The sequence below is a fragment of the Neopsephotus bourkii genome, unplaced genomic scaffold (genome assembly GCF_033783945.1).
Source record: "Neopsephotus bourkii isolate Nb327-2 ecotype Australia unplaced genomic scaffold, CSIRO-AGI_Nbou_v1 NB_1820, whole genome shotgun sequence".
Lineage (NCBI taxonomy): Eukaryota > Metazoa > Chordata > Aves > Psittaciformes > Psittacidae > Neopsephotus > Neopsephotus bourkii.
In genome coordinates, this window is record NW_026902293.1 from 7,583,946 (window position 1) to 7,602,304 (window position 18,359).

General features: G+C 39.1%; 1 protein-coding gene across 11 annotated transcripts in view; it reads right to left on the reverse strand.

Moving 5' to 3' along the window:
- Positions 1-18,359, reverse strand: part of NCOA2 (nuclear receptor coactivator 2) — a 198,085-nt gene that overhangs the window by 27,389 nt on the left and 152,337 nt on the right. For all 11 annotated transcript variants that reach the window (XM_061342862.1, XM_061342860.1, XM_061342857.1 and 8 more), the window contains 4 exons: positions 15,795-15,942; positions 12,382-13,651; positions 3,273-3,483; positions 56-265 (listed from right to left, as the gene is read on the reverse strand). In XM_061342862.1, the coding sequence (XP_061198846.1) occupies positions 56-265; positions 3,273-3,483; positions 12,382-13,651; positions 15,795-15,942 (1,839 nt within the window). The remainder of the gene's footprint in view (positions 1-55; positions 266-3,272; positions 3,484-12,381; positions 13,652-15,794; positions 15,943-18,359) is intronic.

An 18,359-nucleotide genomic window follows, 5' to 3' on the forward strand; every position in this document is an offset into this window, starting at 1 on the left:
CATGCTATATTCTGTTACTCAAGTATATTAAAAAAAAAAAGGAAAGTCATCTTACCTGTGCTGCTGTTGCCTAAAGTTCCTTGATTCCCTATCATCCCTTCATTCCTGCCCATCAGTCCTGGCTGAGGTATCACTGAATAGGGGCTGCTCGTTCTTATGGGTGGGAAAGTTCCTGCACCTGTTGGGTTCTGCAGTGTGATGTCAAGTGGTAAGTTCTGGTTTGGTAATAACCTGCCCAGTTGCCCTGCTTGTGGGTTATTAAAAGCTAGACAGGAGGAGCAAAGAAAAAAAGCAAAGTTACAAGAATGGAAACTTGATAAAGAAAAAAAGAACCCAAACATACTTGAAGCTCTTAGGTTGAGCTATTTAATGCTGGATGATTTACCCACTCTATATCTGTCTGAGAAACATCCCTTGACATTTTTATGTAAATTTCAAAATGGAACATCCTGACACTAAAACAGATATAATATAGATTTTTAGAACTTTAAAGGGTGCAATTTAACTGACAGAAGAGCCAGTACAGCAAAATATACCATTATGTGATATGCATACTAGTGCCAGTTAATCTCATACCTAGTAGGACTGTAACTGCATGCAGATGTCATCCTGCAGCAGATTGTTAGGAAATATCTCTATTTTGAAGTTTTCCAGCATAAGCTGTGCCCCTGAAGAAGTTATCAAATTTAAGGACAGATTGAGTCTGTACTGGATCCTGTGACCCTATTTCTACATCTCCGTCTCTTTTTTTTTTTTTGTTTTTACATTTTTTAAAAATAAAAATAAATACTTTAGTGATTCAGCAATCACAAGTAAGTGGTGTGGAATTAGGGCTGTGCCACCATAATATTCTGGTACTGTCACCTTTATGTAACTATTTTCTTCTCTTTAAGTGTTTTGTGCTCTTAAAATCAGCCTCTACAAAGAAAACTGCACAGTGTCTCACAACAGTGAGCTTCAGACCATGAGTGGCAAGCATCTCGCTCTGCGGTCTTTGGGCAATGTTACAATGTATGAAAGCACCCCCATGTGCACAATTAGTTCTCAAACATGATTCAAACCCTGACCTTGTACCTATGATTCAATTTCCAAATCATACCAACAAGATACCTACAAGTAAATTAAGAATTTTTGTTAAATGATTATTTGCAATACTTCCTGATAGCTTCTTCTAGGAGAGTGTCTGATTGTAATAGCATCCTTTTCATATTAACCACATTACAAGGAAGTTAAAAGAAATTCTCTTATTTTAGATCAAAGTTCTGATACTTTCAAAATCTGTAACCTCGATGAGGTTTACTAAGCTTGTTAAAAAGTATAGAAACATCTTGCTACAAACATCTCTGACTTTTCTTCTTATTTTATAAAACCAGACTACAAGAACTCACTGTATTTATTTATTTATTTTTTTTAATGTAAGTTATCTGCCTGGAGAATTTGCTTATATGCATATATAGGAAATATATCACATTACATACACCTAACAATGAAATTAAGATTTTGTCTTGGATGTCTGTTGAAACAAGCAAAAAAAAAAAACACCTTAGAGACAAAAAATTACTTTCCCAAGCTGAGGGGCATAATAAAGTTTAAGGGTTGAACCAAAACTGAGCTTCAGCGACAGTTTCAGAATAGTTTGCCCCAGAAGTTCAAAAAACATCACATAGATGAGTAAATTACCATATGGGTATTCTTTTGCCAGCACCCACTGATCCTACAAAAAGAAAAGCTGGAAATGCAGCACAAAAACAAACAACACAGTCGATAAGATGTGTTGGTCTTCTCTTGGTCAGGATGGGGCATGTAAAAATACTTCTATATATTAACAGACAATATTTTAAGCATTTTTTATGTAAAACCTATAAAATGAAAGCTGGTTATTTCTTCAGAAAAAAAAACAAAAACAAATCCCTAAACCTCTTTTGGAATTATGTCTGATGTGACATTTTACATTCTTTTTCTGTGAGCATGTGAAAAGCCACTCACGATTTCTGTGCACCTGCTTTCTGTATGTTCTTCTACTGAAAACAAGGTAGAAGTTCGCAAGGGGAATTAGGCACAGATGCAAGACTAAGCTTTGGGAAAAAAAGCTTTAGTGTTTTAATTTATATGGGAAACAGGATGCTGCTAACCATACCACGACAACTCTCATTTACGATCATGCTATTACTGTACTGCCAGTAGCTTTGAAAGCAGATTTAAAGCTGGCTTAACTCTGGAAAGCCAAAAGGCTACAGTGGAAGGAACCAGCAGATACTGCTTTAGAAAGAATATGCCAAATATTTCAGATGTACAGAGATTTCCTTTTGACTTATGTGCTGCTGCTGTTAGAACTCTCATACTCACAAAAATGAGTACATTAAATCACAGCATCTCTCTCTCAGAAACACTGGTAACAAACGATAATTTAAATATCTGTAGTAGTTTAAATATGAATTTAAATATTAATATTTGTTATTAATAGTAACACTAATATTTATTTAAACATTGCTAAGTAATAATTTGAGTTCATTCGAAAGTGGCATGGTGTTATTTTAATATCAACAGAATTGCTAAACATATTATCTATGCCCTATATTTTATTAGAAAAACACCAGCGTACATTTAAGAAAGTAAATAGCTGCTGCCATCCTAGCCAACAGGAGAAAAAAATGAAGCAGTAGCTTTTTATGCTTCAGCATTCATAGCTAATAAGACTACTGTTTTGCTTGCTTGCCATTATTCTATGGTGGTAGACCAACACTTCAATGCTGATTTGTAAGTTAATTCATAAAGTTAACAAACACTGTCAGTTTGAAGTGACTCAAAAGCCACATTTTCAAATTAAACTTGGACATTCCTCTTAATCATATGTCTTTCTATTAATCTTGTGGGGTTAGAAGACGACTCTCCTTCACACTTAGAAAAGCCTCTCTTCTCCCTTTTACTGGGAGTTGCTGGAAATGAGAGACCGGCATCTAAATGCACATGTTCCCCATGCCAATGTCCTTGCAACAGCAGCACTACCTATAACCACAGCAGGGGACATTTCATTTAGTTTGAGGGTACCCCTTGAAACTCCCCAGAGGGCTTCCAGGGTGCTGCTGTGTGAATTACACATACCCTCCCCGTGTGTTATGAAATGGGATGACCGCAGATGGCGCTATGCCATCACACAAGACCAGACCAGGACCAGGAGCTGCCCGGTTCCTCCCCAGGCAACCCATGGGCACTCCGACCGCTGCTCTGGGGCTTCACAAGATTGGTGACACATGCGAGGAAGATGAACTCACTCCTCTGTGAAATCCTCATTGCTGGTTTCTGGGTGGCCACAGCCGCACTAGGGCTGCTGTCACTGGTGAGCTGCATGAGGTCATTGATGATGGCTTGCTTGTCGACTGAGCCTGCTGGAGCACCTGGGCGGCTATCTGGGAAAAGCTGTGGTAACTGGCTGTTCTGCAGGTCATCCAGAATCTCCTCCAAGTTATCCAGTTCACTGCCTGGCTGCAATTAAAAAAAACACAGACCCATAGTACATGTTGTTGCTTGCTTGCTGTTGGCATCCTGCTTGTGCTGAGCCAGGCAGCCCACAACCATTACACCTGCACTGGCTTTGAAGGCTTCCTGCAAGAAGCCTGATGGTGAGGCACCTCACAAAGCTGTTGAAAAGGGACTGTGTAGGCTCCCCAGAGCTCATCTGCCTTGCATTAGGGAAGTGTAGTGTGGCACTGGCACCCCTTTCCTGACACCCTAGCATCCTGTTATACAAATCCATATGATCTGTATCCTTGGGGCAAAGGGGAGATGATCCTATGCACTCTCTGATCAGTGCAGACAGCAGGGCTAATTTGGTAGGGACAGAGATCCAACAGTGATGAAATGGGGGTTTATGTAGGTATAGCCAATATTCCTTTCAGCACCGTTGTATTTCTAGTCTCTTTATGACTTGATTAAAAGCATATGATGGAAAAGTTGCTCCATGGCTAAAACAATTCTCCATACACATTTTCTTTGTTGTATTTAAAGCCTTAACACTGGATAACTCTATATAAGTTAACTGGCAAGAAATAGACATTTAAATTAAATTCTATAAATTACAACCTGTCAACTAGTAACTAGATTTAGGAATTTATTTTGCTTATGACTTCCCAAATCACTGAAAATAACTTCTCTATGGTAAGGAAAAAAAAAAAAAAAAAAGAAAGAAATCTAGTTATATTCAATTCAGTAGAAAACTATTGTGAAGTAAAGATAAGGAAACAATTAAGTTCATCCTACACTAAACAGTGACCTGCATGTTTTCCTTAAAAATGTTGATTTTCACCTCCTCTTCTTTTTTTTTGTCAGATTGTTTTTCTATAAGCCTAAGAATCTTTTTCTGATTGAAATCTGGAAATTCCACAAATATGTTCTCCAATCCTAAATCTTTAATGGGATAAAACTCTTTTGGGTAATAAGTACCAACAGGGAGTCCAGTCTTAGTTACCACCAGGTTACACAGCAAACATTTCATGACAGTATTTATAATAAAAAACACACTCAAAATCAATGTCTGCATTAAGAAATGTGCAATGATGGAAGAGAGGCAGAGAATGAGCAGGCAGCCATAAAGGATGGGAAACTGAGGACACCACAAACATGCACACAACTGAAATACTATTCTTCCTGTGTTTTTCTGTCCTTATTACTTATTGAGAGCAAGCTTACACCGCAGATCACGGGATAAGATAGAGATACCTGAGATGGCTTTAACCTACCTACTGAGGCTCTCTCAGCCTTGCTAGGAAGCACTGCACATTAGTCTGTACTAAACTACTGATGCCACAGCTAACCTGTTCCTGGGGACGCCCAGCTATTTTATTCAAAGGTAGCCAAGATGCCTCAAGGTTACATCTCTACATCCCTTTCTTGGATGACTGACTGCAGACAAACACAGTATTACTCTTTAGTCCTTCCACATCACCTAGTCTTACAGATCAGAACGCACAGTGCAAAAGAGGAAGGAGTTTACTATGCTAAAAGGCATCATGTGGGCTATCTGGAGGCTGGTGTTATTGGCAGAATGGTAGAAAATCACAGAATCAGAGGGCTGGAAGAAATTTAAAGCCTCAAGGCAAAAATCAGTGTATGTCATTGCCTACAGAAGTTCATATAGCCACATAGCTGCTTGTTAAAGACATCCAGTCACAGAAAATCCACAGCTTCCCTGGGGGATTGGTTTCAGCCCTCTGCCATCCCCATTATTCAAGTGGGTTTTTTTTTTCATTTATGTCAATGCAAAAACTCCCTCACTGAAGTTTAGGTCCTTCCTCCGAGTTACATTTTGAATTTGGAGAACAAATTGTGTTCCCCTTTCTTTTTCTAACCTTTTCTGTATTTAAAACACATGCCTTTTTGGGTTTTAAGCTGAAGTTAATAAGCAGTGTAAACTTCTTGAAATCTCTTCAGCATATAACCTGTTTTCTGAACCTCTCATTACTCTTGTTGCTCCTGTGGACTGTCTTCAGTTGACCCACACTTTTGCTGAAGTGCTGTGTCCATAACAGGACTTAAAATAAAGCCTTACAACTGCTGAGTAAAGTGGAATATTTACACATAGTACACTCAGATGACGTAACCACAGTACATAATGATTTTTTTTTGATTACATGACATTACCTACTCTCACTCACCTTGCGCTCACTATGATTCCTAGACACAGCTCTGAAAAAGCCCTATCCATTTGCAGGCATTCAAGTATCATATGTAGCTTTACAGACCATATGTTCTATTCTCCCATCAAGTCATTTAGGTTAACTAGAATACTAAGCAGCTTTAGATCACAGAATCATCAAATAGTTTGGGTTGGAAGGGACCTTCAAAGACCATCTAGTCCAACCCCCCTGCAATAAGCAGGGATATCTTCAACTAGATCAGGTTGCCCAGAGCTACATCCAGCCTGCACAAGGTCCTGCAGCACCTCCTTTCTGACAGTGAATCTTTCAATAACTATCCTTCAATAACTATAAGGATTTCCAAAGTTTCCTAACTGCTCACAACAGTTTCATCTTATTTCTAACCTGCTTACAAGAATGCCATGTGTAAGAGGGCCAAAGAGACTTATTCAAAACAAGACACAGCATATACTGCTCTCTTACTACAAAAATTCTGCTACCCTCTTGCAAAAGGAAAATGGGTTCGTCCAACATTACCTGCTCTTGACAAATCCCCCTGCTGACTTGCTGCCTTCAGGCACTTACATGCAGTTGGATGGACACAGCACACCAACAGAAAAGGCAGAGCCATCAAATGTGATTATAAGAAGCCTAAATCATTGTGTGGACAGGTGATAAGCAGATTCAAGAAGACACTCATGAGAGACAGTAGTGAGCAATTTTTATAGGAGCCACATTTTCAGCACTGGGAGATCTGGTACAAGAACACTGCAGAAGCCAGGAGCAGAGACTGATGTAGAGTACCAAAAATTACAGACTGATGATTCTGTACTGTTTCGGGGAATTAAGACATGATTAAACATATTTGAGACAACAGCAGACAGAAGCATTATATGTTGCAGGGTTATTTTTGTGTGGTTTTCTGCAGGACTTTGTGTCTTTTATTTCCTTTTTTTTTTTTTTTTAACATTCTGGCTATTGCAATTTTATGTTTAAACATTACATGTAAAAAAACAAAAACAAAACAAAACCAACCAAAACACAAACCCAAAATAAAGCCAGAGAAGAACATATTGATCCAAATGTGCCAGAAGACTGCACTCCCTAAGATGCTTTTAATTCCCCTCAGGAAGTGGCAAAGAAAGGCCAAATACAACAGATGTATTATAACACAGTACATAACCTTCCTTCTTTTTGCCTAACATAATCAATCTCAAGTATTTCTTCTTTATTTTTTGATGATGGTTCTCAACTGCTGCAAAAGCTCAAAGACGGATTTAAAATTAACACCAAGGTATGATGTTAGCCTAAGTCTTTCCAGACTCACCCTAAACTGGCACCATATGCAGAAACTAGCATTAAAATATTTACTTGGTTATTTTAATGGCATATTTCTTTTCTTTATATTCTGTATTTATTTTTTTAATGGTCTAAATTGAGCTTTTTGTAAGCAGAAGGCACACCTTAACTTCCCTGTAAAACAATTATTTGCCATGGATTATAAAAATAAAATATGCCCGATAAAGTGCAAGTCATCACAATAAAGTTCTCATGCACATATTTTCACTATCTCTGAGCAATGCAATTACAATAATCTCCATTGAACTTGGACACCAAGTGCCAGAAAACGTAAGACAAATTATGCTTAGTAATATTTTTGCATTTGAAAAGTACCTACTTTCAAAGTACTTATTTGTCATGTAGAGAAAGGCAGATTAAAGTGTTAACTGCTTACAGAGTTTTTTCAGCTGTACTGAAAAGCAGTTACTCAACATGAAGTTTGGTTTACAAAAGTTGCTATGTTAAAGTCTAGCTTCCATGGATTGTAAAGGACTGGATAAGATGCTAAACTCTCTGGAGATCTCTTCCAACACAGGGAATGCCCATGGCCTGCACTAATACCCTGTATTCCAAACTTCATATGTGTATACATTTCCTTTAAAACCATGTGTGGCAGCAGCACCTGGGACTTATTCCTTACAACAGGATGTCTTTTGATGGGGGCACAACTTGAAACTATACCTAGCCTTATATACCTACCTATACCTTATATAAAGCCCAAGTTTATTAGTTACTCTCTAGCATGGCCAAGCATTTGACCATAAAACATAATCAAATCCCTGCTCCAAACTGGCAATAAATTAAAGGATTATACGAAAAAGAAAAACGCAAATCAGAGGGGACATTCATAAAGTCTTTTTGTCCCTGGTAACTGCAATAAACATGAAATTGGCTAGAAATCCTGTAATATTATCAGGCTAATCTACTATTAACTATTGGAAACAATTCTAATGGAAAGAAATTCAGAAAATTGAATCCCCCTTTTAAGGTTTTGATAGAATTTCAAGAAGAAGCCAATGGCCTTCATGAATTTAATGGAGTTTGAACACCAGGAAATAGGTTTTTGAAAGATGAGTGGTGTGTAAAGACAGTATGTTAGTATGGGGAAGATACTGGTTTCCACATAAAGCAAGAGGACACCAGAGTTGATAAAGTGTGTGAAGAATACTCAAACAATTTCTGACCTTTAGGACAAAAAGATACATGCTTAAAAGGACTTCTGGGGCAGCACTTGGAGACTGGCATTGCAAAGCCCCTGTCAAACAGACTGTCTATACTGTCTACTGGTTGAAAAAGAGGAGAGCACACTTAGAAGGATTTTATTCCACACTATGCCAGGTGCTTTCATAGAAAATAATCTACTTCATATTTCTTCATCTTGGTTTCTTCATCTGTAATTTGAATATAATATTCCGTACCCAATTTTACGTAAGAAGAGTTTTGCAGTGCAAAACAATGACTAAACAAAATGTTTCTTTAGCAAGGTAATATCTGATATTGTTCAGTGCATGATATTTCTCTGACAGCCCCCTACACTTTCCTTCCCCTGAGCTGTTAGCTGGTCCTTGTCATATTTGGCCATGTGCTGACCACTACATGGGCAGCTCCCAACCAGCATCACCATAAGGTGGCTGCAGCCAGAAGCACAATGGGGGTTTTTGAGGGGCAGCAGAAGCAGCTGTGCACAGGGAAGGAAGGTGCAGGATGAATTCCCACCACGCAGCCCTGCAGTAGCTGGTGGGCTGGCAGAGAGAGTGGGAGAAGGCAAGGCTTACTGCTGAGGGAACACCTTACAAAACAGATCAGCAGCAAATCAGGACTCGTGCTCACACTGTCCTCCCTTTTAATAGTGGAGAATAGTATGAGCACTTGTGGTGCTTGACAGCAACAGTCCTACTCCTGTTGGTGCTACAGGAAGAGCTCTGCTGAGCCTCCTGAGCAGGTCTCTCTTTCATCCTCTCCCCCACAGCTGCCTTAATGGGAATAGCAATCAGCCCAACAAAGCTTGATAACCACCGTCCCACCAAGGAAGGGAAAAAGGTACGGTGGCACTGGAAATATTCTCTGCCATTTGAGAAAGGCTTCCTGTCAGTTGCTGCTCTCTGCAGAAGTATATGTTTAAACACACTACCTAGAAGAAGGCTATTTTTAGTACAGTGGTGCACTTCAAAGCATTTCCTGCTCAGAAAGTCAGACCAAAAGTAAAAGGACAAAATGTAATGGCTCTGCCGCCTCCCAACACCCTGGTCCCCCTTGCAGAGGCCATCCCACTGCCACTCCACTGCAGTTCCCAGAGAAACTGCACACTTCAGTGACTAATTACTTAAAAATACAACATTCCTCAGGGAAAAGAAGTTTTAAATAAACCTGCAAAATAGGTAACAAGCACACGGCTAATTTTTACATACGGAAGAAGGAGGGGGGAAGGACGCAGGAGGATGGAAGAATTTAGCACAAGAATCTGTGTTCTAGTCTCGTACTAAATAGTTCCAGCTTTGATCTAAATTTAGGCAATGAGCACTTCCTGTGGGAGACCATCTTCCAAAGCTGAAGAGTTTTTGATGCTAAATATTTTCACTGATTTTATAATTGAGGTAAAGTGGTTATTTGTTTAAAGGCCTGGCCTTCAGCTAGATAAATGCTTACATTATTTTATATTCCCCACTACTTCCTCTCTTACTCCATGCTGGACTTCTGTTTACTCAGCTCCAGGTTTCACTGCATTTTAAGTAGGTTTTAAAACTATTTACAACCGACAGGAGCAACAAAAGCGCTTCTGTCATTATCCAGAAGCCTTCTATCACAGCTGTGGGGCTGTCTTCTCCTTAACTCAGCGCTGAGGAAGCCTAAGCACTTCAGCCCTTACCACTTCATCATAACTCCCTACACTGCTTTGTGGTTTTCTGAACAGCCTCAGCTCCTGGACCTTCCTGCATCTCTCATTCCCTCTTTCCTGGGAGATAATCTCCGCCTTCAAATTGTAAGAAAAGGCAATACATCCACAGTCCATACTCCAACCCACTCAAATCCCTCCCCTGACCTCAGAAACATGAAGCCTAAAAATAAAAAGTGAATAGACTATTCACTTTACAAAGTTCATAGTACTGGGGGCCTGATTTTTTAATGCTTGAGGTTGGCAATGCTTGGAGACACTGAATTCTCTTTCTTTAAAATTAGTCTTATAGTTACATGTTTACACCTAGGGTGAGACGCAACTTGCCTATCTTTAGTCATGAAAAAGTAGGGCAGCTAGTTTAAACTAGGACCTAGGCTACAGCTAGTCAATGGGAACATCTTACTTTCCCTATTTTAGACACACATGAGGATAAGAAAAAAACAACAACCCTGAAGTATTTTTCTATTTTTCCATCAATGATAAAAGGAGTTCTTAGGACTACCTTGGACTAGAGAACTAACTTCTAGAAGGACAAAACCTGCTCTTTGTAAATGGGTCCACAAGCTAAGTGACTGTCTACCTCACAGAGATCATGACAGAGGAAATTTCAATTCTTTTAGAAATGTAATTCTTGCGGAATAAAACATCTGAAGGCCATAATTTTGGTCTACTTAGATGGACGTAATTGTTTCGGAAATTACCAAAACTGAAGACTGAAGGATCCCTGCCTTCAACCCAGTATTGACTTTCTGTGCGTGTAGGATCTGAACTAGGAATTGAACTCTATTAGATATTTTTATAATAGCTTACTCTTGCCAGTTTAGCTGTGGATTTCTCGATAGCTGTGTTTTCCTAGCCTAACAAACCATGAGTCCTCCCTCTACAGGCACTATTAAATAGCAGCTACATTCAGAACTAAACTAACATCCACAGTTGAGGATAAATCCCTGTAGAAATTAGTGTAATTTGGCTCAGTTTTCCCCTAAAGCATGGGAAGAATTGAAAACCACAATTGCTCCTACATAATGGCAATAGCTGTCAAATTCTGTTGAAACAGAAGTAGTGAAGTAACCTTAGGAGATGCCTGGATAACTGAGATTTTAACAATGCTGCATCCACAGTGTAGTGGCATGTTTGGCCTCTATGTTTTGTGGTTATAACCACTGTTGAAAGAACTGTCTGCTGGTTACAGACTTCTGAAAGGGAAAAAAAAAAATCCAATACTGTGACTAGGGCTAAGAAAATGTTATCCATCCCTCCTCAGTCTCAAAATACAAAATAGAAAATATAAAACCCGATGTATTTACACATACACAGTAAAAGACATTCAACAGATTCACAGAAATAAACAAGTTTAAACCCAGTCCACACATTAAAAATACACAATATTTTAAAAGTGAAGGATATGCCTGTGACTAAGGGAGTCATGAACATTTGCAGTGTAAGATCTGGTTATGATTTACAAACTAAGGCTTCATGCACAAGGCACTGTCTAGGGATTAATGACCAGCTGGGAGTGTTGATACTGTAGGACAAAGCTAAGGATCATTAACTCCAGCTAGTTATAAACTCCCTTAGAAAAGAAAATGTCTTAAACTAAAATTGATATTGTAATTACCCATTTTATAAAAAAAATAAACAGTAATATTGAAGTAGCAAATTGCTTTTGCTGCGTCCCTTTTTCTTGCTAAGATCTGAAAACTGGAGCATTCTGGGGGACATGAGCCTGCTTTTAGAAAGTAAATTCTGCATGAAAGCCAGTGAAAGAACACTTTTTAGCATAGGTCCTGACAACATACAGCTTATTAGTAACCTGGGCAGCAGAGCAACAAGAAGTCACACAGAACACAAAGAAATTCTGAACGTAAAATTCAATGCAGATAACCTTGCGCAGGGAGAAATGATCTCTGCGCTTAACAATTAATCATCCATGGGAACTTAGGGTTGAACATAAAATGCTTTGAAGTAAAAAGAAAAAAATAACAACAAAACCCCTAATTGGCACAAAACCCATGGGAGTTTATTTGCCTTAATTTTAATTTGCAGATCAAGCACAGCACAAAGATCAGTAACACAAAGTTGGTATCAATTCTTTGAAACAACTCCCGTCCTTGAGCATGGAGCTGCCTTCCACTGGAGAAGTGTAGTTGCTACGCTAGGCTAGGCCAGGAGCCCATCTAACCCACAGCAATTCAACAACAGCCTATAGGAAAAGCTGTCAGTAAGAGAGCATTAATCAAAGTATTTTCTCCTTCTCTGACTGCCATCTGGGAAAGGTTCCCCAGTGTTCAGTCCCTGCGTAATCCATCTCCTTCCAGGAAGATTCTGTTCTTTTAGACAGAGTGATTATCACAACTTAGTAACACCAACTGGGAAACTGAGTGAAGACTGGATTTCAAAAGACAGGTAACAGCCTACTGGAGTGTCAAGAAATTACTCTCACAGGATGTCAGATGGCAGGAATGCAGGTTTAGAACATCTCACTCACACGTAATGCAAAGATTTGCTTACCTGTTCGTTAGGCTCAAAGCTTATCTCTTCTTTTTCCGTTCTCATAGGTATTAACTTTGTGCTACCGGAAGGGTCTGTCTTACTGTCCAACCGCTCCAGTTTTGGGGGTATGTCTGGTAAACCAATATCTTTAGTATCATCTTTATCTAGCAAGTAGCGAAGTAGTGCATTATTATTCTTCTTAGGACTCGCTGGCTCCTGTTTAACAGTCAGGTCTGAACCAGGAGCTGTGCTACTGGACTCCTGGCTTAGTTCTTTGCCTGTGGCCTCTGCTGTGAGCTTGGCCAAATCTACAGGAGAACTACTGTCCTGCAATAGTCTGTGCAAAATTTTATGCTTCTCCTTGAGCGAGGTTCCATGTGCCGAACTAGACCCAGGCAACCCTCCCGTGGAGTCCTTGCTAACATCTCCCATGGTACTGGACAAAGGCGAAGGCTCCATCTGATCTGATTTGGTGGTCAGCAATTGCAAGAGCTTTGTCTGGCTTTTTCCATCGTGCAGTTTATTCTGTCCATCAGGTCTCTCGCCACTGACAACTGGTGGCATGCTGCTATCGTTATTATCTTTCTGTTCTGCTGAATGGCAGCTGTTCTCTGTTTGTCCAGTTGTACCTTCTGATTGCTCCCCATATAGTCCAAAGCAGTCTTTAGAGTCCAGGCTTCCCATCTTGCTTAGCTGGGGAGGATTCATATTCACAGGGGAATTTTGTAAATTTCCCATTTTTAGGTCAGGTGAAGCCAACGACGAACCCAGAGAAACGCCGTGGCCCTCGCTGAGGGCCTGTAGTGCGTTCAGGGAACTGTTGGTGTAGTTATGGCTATTTCCTGTGCTGCTGCAGACTCCCACAGGTGAATGTAAGCTCCCTGCAGGGGAGAACTGACTGGGTGGGATGCGAGGACTTCCTGCCACTCCAGGGCTCACACGATGCCTTGGGGAAAGCATAGAATTTGGCTGCCCTGGGTTCATGCCAGGGCTACTTTGTGAGGGGCTATTCATTTTTAGTGCATAGTTACTACCCTGAGGAGTGGATGCTTGTATGCTCGACACATGGTTCATTCCCCCTGAACCACCAAACCTGCCTGCTGGCATGCCCATTTGTTCCTTTGGGCCATTTATGGCAAAATTTATATTGCTACTGATGGTCATATCCTGACCTGGGTTCCCACTGCACATGGCCTGATGGGCAGGGCTGCTGGAGCTAATTGGGTTCAATATCTTCCCCATTCCTTGTCCAGTCAGATCCTGATTCATTCCACAGACATTCTGCTCTCTATGTGGCAAAGGGAAGAAAAACAGCCCATTAGCTAAAATGACAGTGGCCAACTTGCAATTACCTTACAGAAAAAGAAGCAAAACCCCAAACCTCGCTTTAAAATAGCACAACAAGCCTACAATTAAAAACAAATCAACAATTTGACAAAAGTGATATGCAACGCTCAACATGGCTGCACATTAACAGAATGGTTTTTCAGTAGTTCATTAACAGATCAGTGGAAGAGCGGAAAAACAAAATTACACCTCATTTAAATGACAGTCATTAGAAATGCAGATAGGTTACAATTTCAGACTCCCTCCCTTTAATGTGCATCTCTTCTCTACAATTCAGCAAGAGCTAACCTCTAGAACTGACAGAAATCTCATCTGAAACATATGACCCAAACAAATCCATGTTTTACAAGACAGCTGTGGACAGCTGTTTGCTGGAGTTTTGAATTTCTATGAGTTAGCCCCACCACAAGGCTGGAGTGGGCTATTTGCCCACCAAGTTCTTACTGAAAAGAAAGTTGAAAAAGTCGCATTTCTACACTGCCAGAGTATTTCGATACTGCTCCAAAACAGCATGTGAGCCAAGAGAACTACTGGATATTGCTTCAGAATGGGAACAGTCTGTTAGCAATCCAGTCCGGCACAGGCTTTTAGGAAAAGAGGAGAAGAAAGAGAAAAAACACGTATTTTAGAGATGTAGACTGTAAGACGGAGGAAATAGAGGAGACACACACAGAAAAAGCGCTTGTGAAGACACTTGATGGTCACTTTTCCTAGGTAGATTTCAATTAGGTTATGGGAGGATGAAATATGCTTTTTACTTCTGTGCTAAAACTTAAACCAGGAAAGTCAGACATATTCCCAAATGCAAAAAGCTACAAAAGAGACGGTCAAGTAAATTAGGAAGAAAAAACAATGAGATTTTGAGAAAAATCAAAATTCTGGACTTCCAAAAACAAATACTAAGAATAAACATTCTTCATATATACTTTTGATGAGACAAAACCCATTCTGACTCGCACAGGATAAGTTCAGACAAACCTCTGCATTTTGGTAAGGCATGAAAAGTGAAAGAACTGAAGCACACAAGGTAGTGGAGCTTGTTACTCTAAATTTGTTACCTTAGGTGTAAAGGCAAAGGTGAACAACACTAACTATAAAGAGACAGGTGGATTTTAAGAACGTTATTACAAATACAATACTACCAGTGTTCTGCTGAAAAAACAACAACCCAAATACCATTTTTACCTTAGTGGTGCTTTAAAAAAAATTAAAATCTAGCACTTCATGAAATATCAAGTATATTCCGCAATCCAACAAAAATAAATTTCAGACAGCTTTTACTCAGTCATTTTCTAAATCTACCATCTTTGTAAAATGGTTTCAGTTTTAATTATGTTTCCAGCTGTTTTGCTCCTTTCAAAAATGTGATGTTGTGGATACAGGGAAACAGCATTTTCAGTATAATCAGCAAATAAAACCTGAAACAAAATCTGTTACAAATATACCAGGACATGCAATGACTTAATTCAAATTTTATTGAAGTTCTGAAGTCAGTGATTACTTGTCCTTGACTTTACACATATTATTGTCTGTGCCTTTTAAGGAAAGGCTAATAGTGGTGGCATTTCTCAGGACTGGACATATGAAAGCCAGTATTCCAGCCACCAGAAAAGACAAGGAATGGAGACAGACAAGGAGTTAAAATATGCAACTGCCTAAACTGCAGTTTTACTAATCATAACATCCTTTAAAGAAGACCCGGGCCCAACATATGACTGACTGTGAACTACAGGAATTTAATCCTTCGAAGTTTTTTAGATTTAATTCCACTTGGAAAGTTTCTTGTGTCTACTATGTAAAATACAGGAAATTAAAATGCTCAAGAACATGAGATTAAAGGAAATTTTGTATGTTTAATGGAAGATCTTGATGTGAAAATCCAGCATGCCATTTTTAAGTCCTGAAATGACCTTATAGCCTTTTCCTGCTGTAAGCATTGATTTCAAAAACTTACTTTGTTTTTATGCTATCAGTTCTAAGACAACTGAACATCTACCAGCCTTAAACAATCTATTTCCTTTGGCAGCTTTGTACTTTCCCTGTCCCTTTGCAGTGTGTGGATGTAATAAGCTGGTCAGGATTACCTGTGAAGCATATGCAAGGAGATTACGAGCTGAGGTTCACTGGTCGTCTGAGAACGGATGAGCTTGCTTTTTGTTTGGGCAGAAACGATAGTGCCATCAGACAAGGAAAACCGGTAAACAGGACTAAACGCTAGTCCCTGCCTCAGCACTGCAAGCAAGCGAAAGAACAGAATTAAACTAATGAGAAACTACACAGGTAGCTTGGCTGCTCAACCTCTGATGTTCTAAATCCATCAGCACTGGTACCGCAGACACCGTGTTAAAGAGCAAAACAAAACCAACCCAGAAGAATAAATAAATAGATAGAATGCATATAAAATAAAAGATCCCACATACCGTAGGGTGATCAAAAAAACCCAACTCATAAGGAGTGACAACAGCAACAGAGACTACAAAATACAGAGTAATTCAGGAGTGGACCAAGAAGTCCTCGATGTCCCTTTCACTTTTAATCAAACATGTGTCTAACTCCTTTTGTTCCTCATACATTTTTTTTCATCTGTATCATCTATATCACAATGATTAATATAAATGCCTTTAGTTTCTACATTATCTGTTTCCATTAGCCTGTATCTTTCCTTCCTTACTGCCTGCTGACATTCTCTTGTAACAGTAACTCTCATTAATTTAAAAAGTACATAAATCTTTTACACGGGAAAGATCAGAAATAAGAAGAACTGGAATAAGAAATCATTACTTTTTAAAGAACAAATACGACAATATACAATTCAAGCAAATGATAAATACAATTACTTAAACCAAAAATGGGGCTGTGCTATCCTTCCCCAGTGTTGGTATGCCTGCACTTTAGGTTTGGGGTTTACTTCACTGAATGTATTCTGCATCCATTAAGTTTTCAGTGTAAATCTGAAGCTGAACAAATTCAATTCTCTAACCTCTGAAGACCTCTATGACATTTCTTTAATTAAAAATTAAAATCATGTTACAGAATTGCAAATCTCTGAACATTTATTCTACCATTCAGTCTTTGTCATCAGTGAAACAAGTCTGAACAGTTTGAATTCCTAGTCCAAAAGCTATCATATTAGGATTGCAGGTATGGCAGGAGGGAAATACTTATCTTCAGAAGTTTCATATAATGGTTTAGGGAAAAAAATAGGAATGAAGCACTACAAATACTTTTTCATTTCCTGTTTTTCCATATATACACATTTTCTGTGGTTTTGGTTTTCTTTCCTTCCCTCCCAGTTAATAGCATAATCTGATCTGCATTTTATTGCTTGTTTTTTAAGATTTCCTCTTGCAATGAAATGACATGGTTTTCCAAGTGTGGCGTTATTAAATAGTCTCCTCTACAGAGCTACCAGATTTTCAGCCTTGCAGAACTGGTGAGGATTGCTTTCCTTCCGTGTCCCCCCACTGTTATATATTGTTCTGCAAGGTTTTAAAGTATTATTTAGGCAGTGAGAAAACAGGAAGCACAATTTAAACAACCAGAAGGGGTTTCTCAGAGTAAAAATGTAAAGAAAAACAAAAAGCTGCAACTGTGAAACAATACAAAGCAAAATTTCACTGTTAGGTGTGTCATTGTTTCAGTTTAACCTTTGGGCACTAGAAGGTCTGAAGCTCTTAACTTTAGCATATACCACATCAGGAAATTCCAGAACTCAATGCCAACAGGATACAAGTGAAATCTCAAATCATTTTCCAAACTAATTCTTTAAGCAAACAAGAATGTTTCCGTATTCCTTTTCAGGAAATGCTGTTTTTCTGACTGTGGCCAATAAAAACTTACCATATATATTTTGTGCTTTACACTGAGAGTTAACCTGAAAGCTTTGTGGGTTTTGTTGTTTATCAAGCTAATGCTGGGGTTCAGTTTGGTAATTTTTCCATACTGGAACTCTGAATTACACGTAGAAGACCATTACTTTCTTTGCTGTTATTGTCAAACATAATGACTTAAAAAATGCAAGGGTCTCCTCAGTCAAGTACAAAGATGCTAAGACCCAAGATATGCTTTGTTTTTCTTCTCCATGCTGCAGGGCAAGGGAAGGAAACGTTTCAGCCATTACTCCTCTTTAGTGCTGGATCCTTTGCTACAGAGCAATTCCAGAGGTTTTTCCACCTCCTCTTATCACTCACACTCTTCACTTCCACAAGAAGAGCCCCCTCATTTACACTAATTCTACAGTTTACATGATGATCCTAAGCCTCCCCTGCAAAATGATATAGTGTAAACTCCAAATCACGTATATTTTTATCACTTCACAGATAGCTTAGAGAGGACCCACTCAAACCTCAACACTGGATGTAGGAGCTGCTAATTTGGCAGTGAATCATTTGAAGAGGTCTGAAGTAACAAGTGGCTGGATGCCATAAGAGAAACTCCTAAATTACCTTTGACACAGAGAAGTCTTACCTGAAAATGCTCTATAAACCCCTACTGTAACTTTAATTTCATTCCACTTTCTTCAGTTCTGTCTGAAATCACAGCATAAGGCTGTGAACTTTCAGCACTCCCACTGTACATAACCCAGAAGCTGTTACCAGAATTTCTGTGCCCCCACATTCCCAAAATGAAACATGAAGGCTTCATGAAAG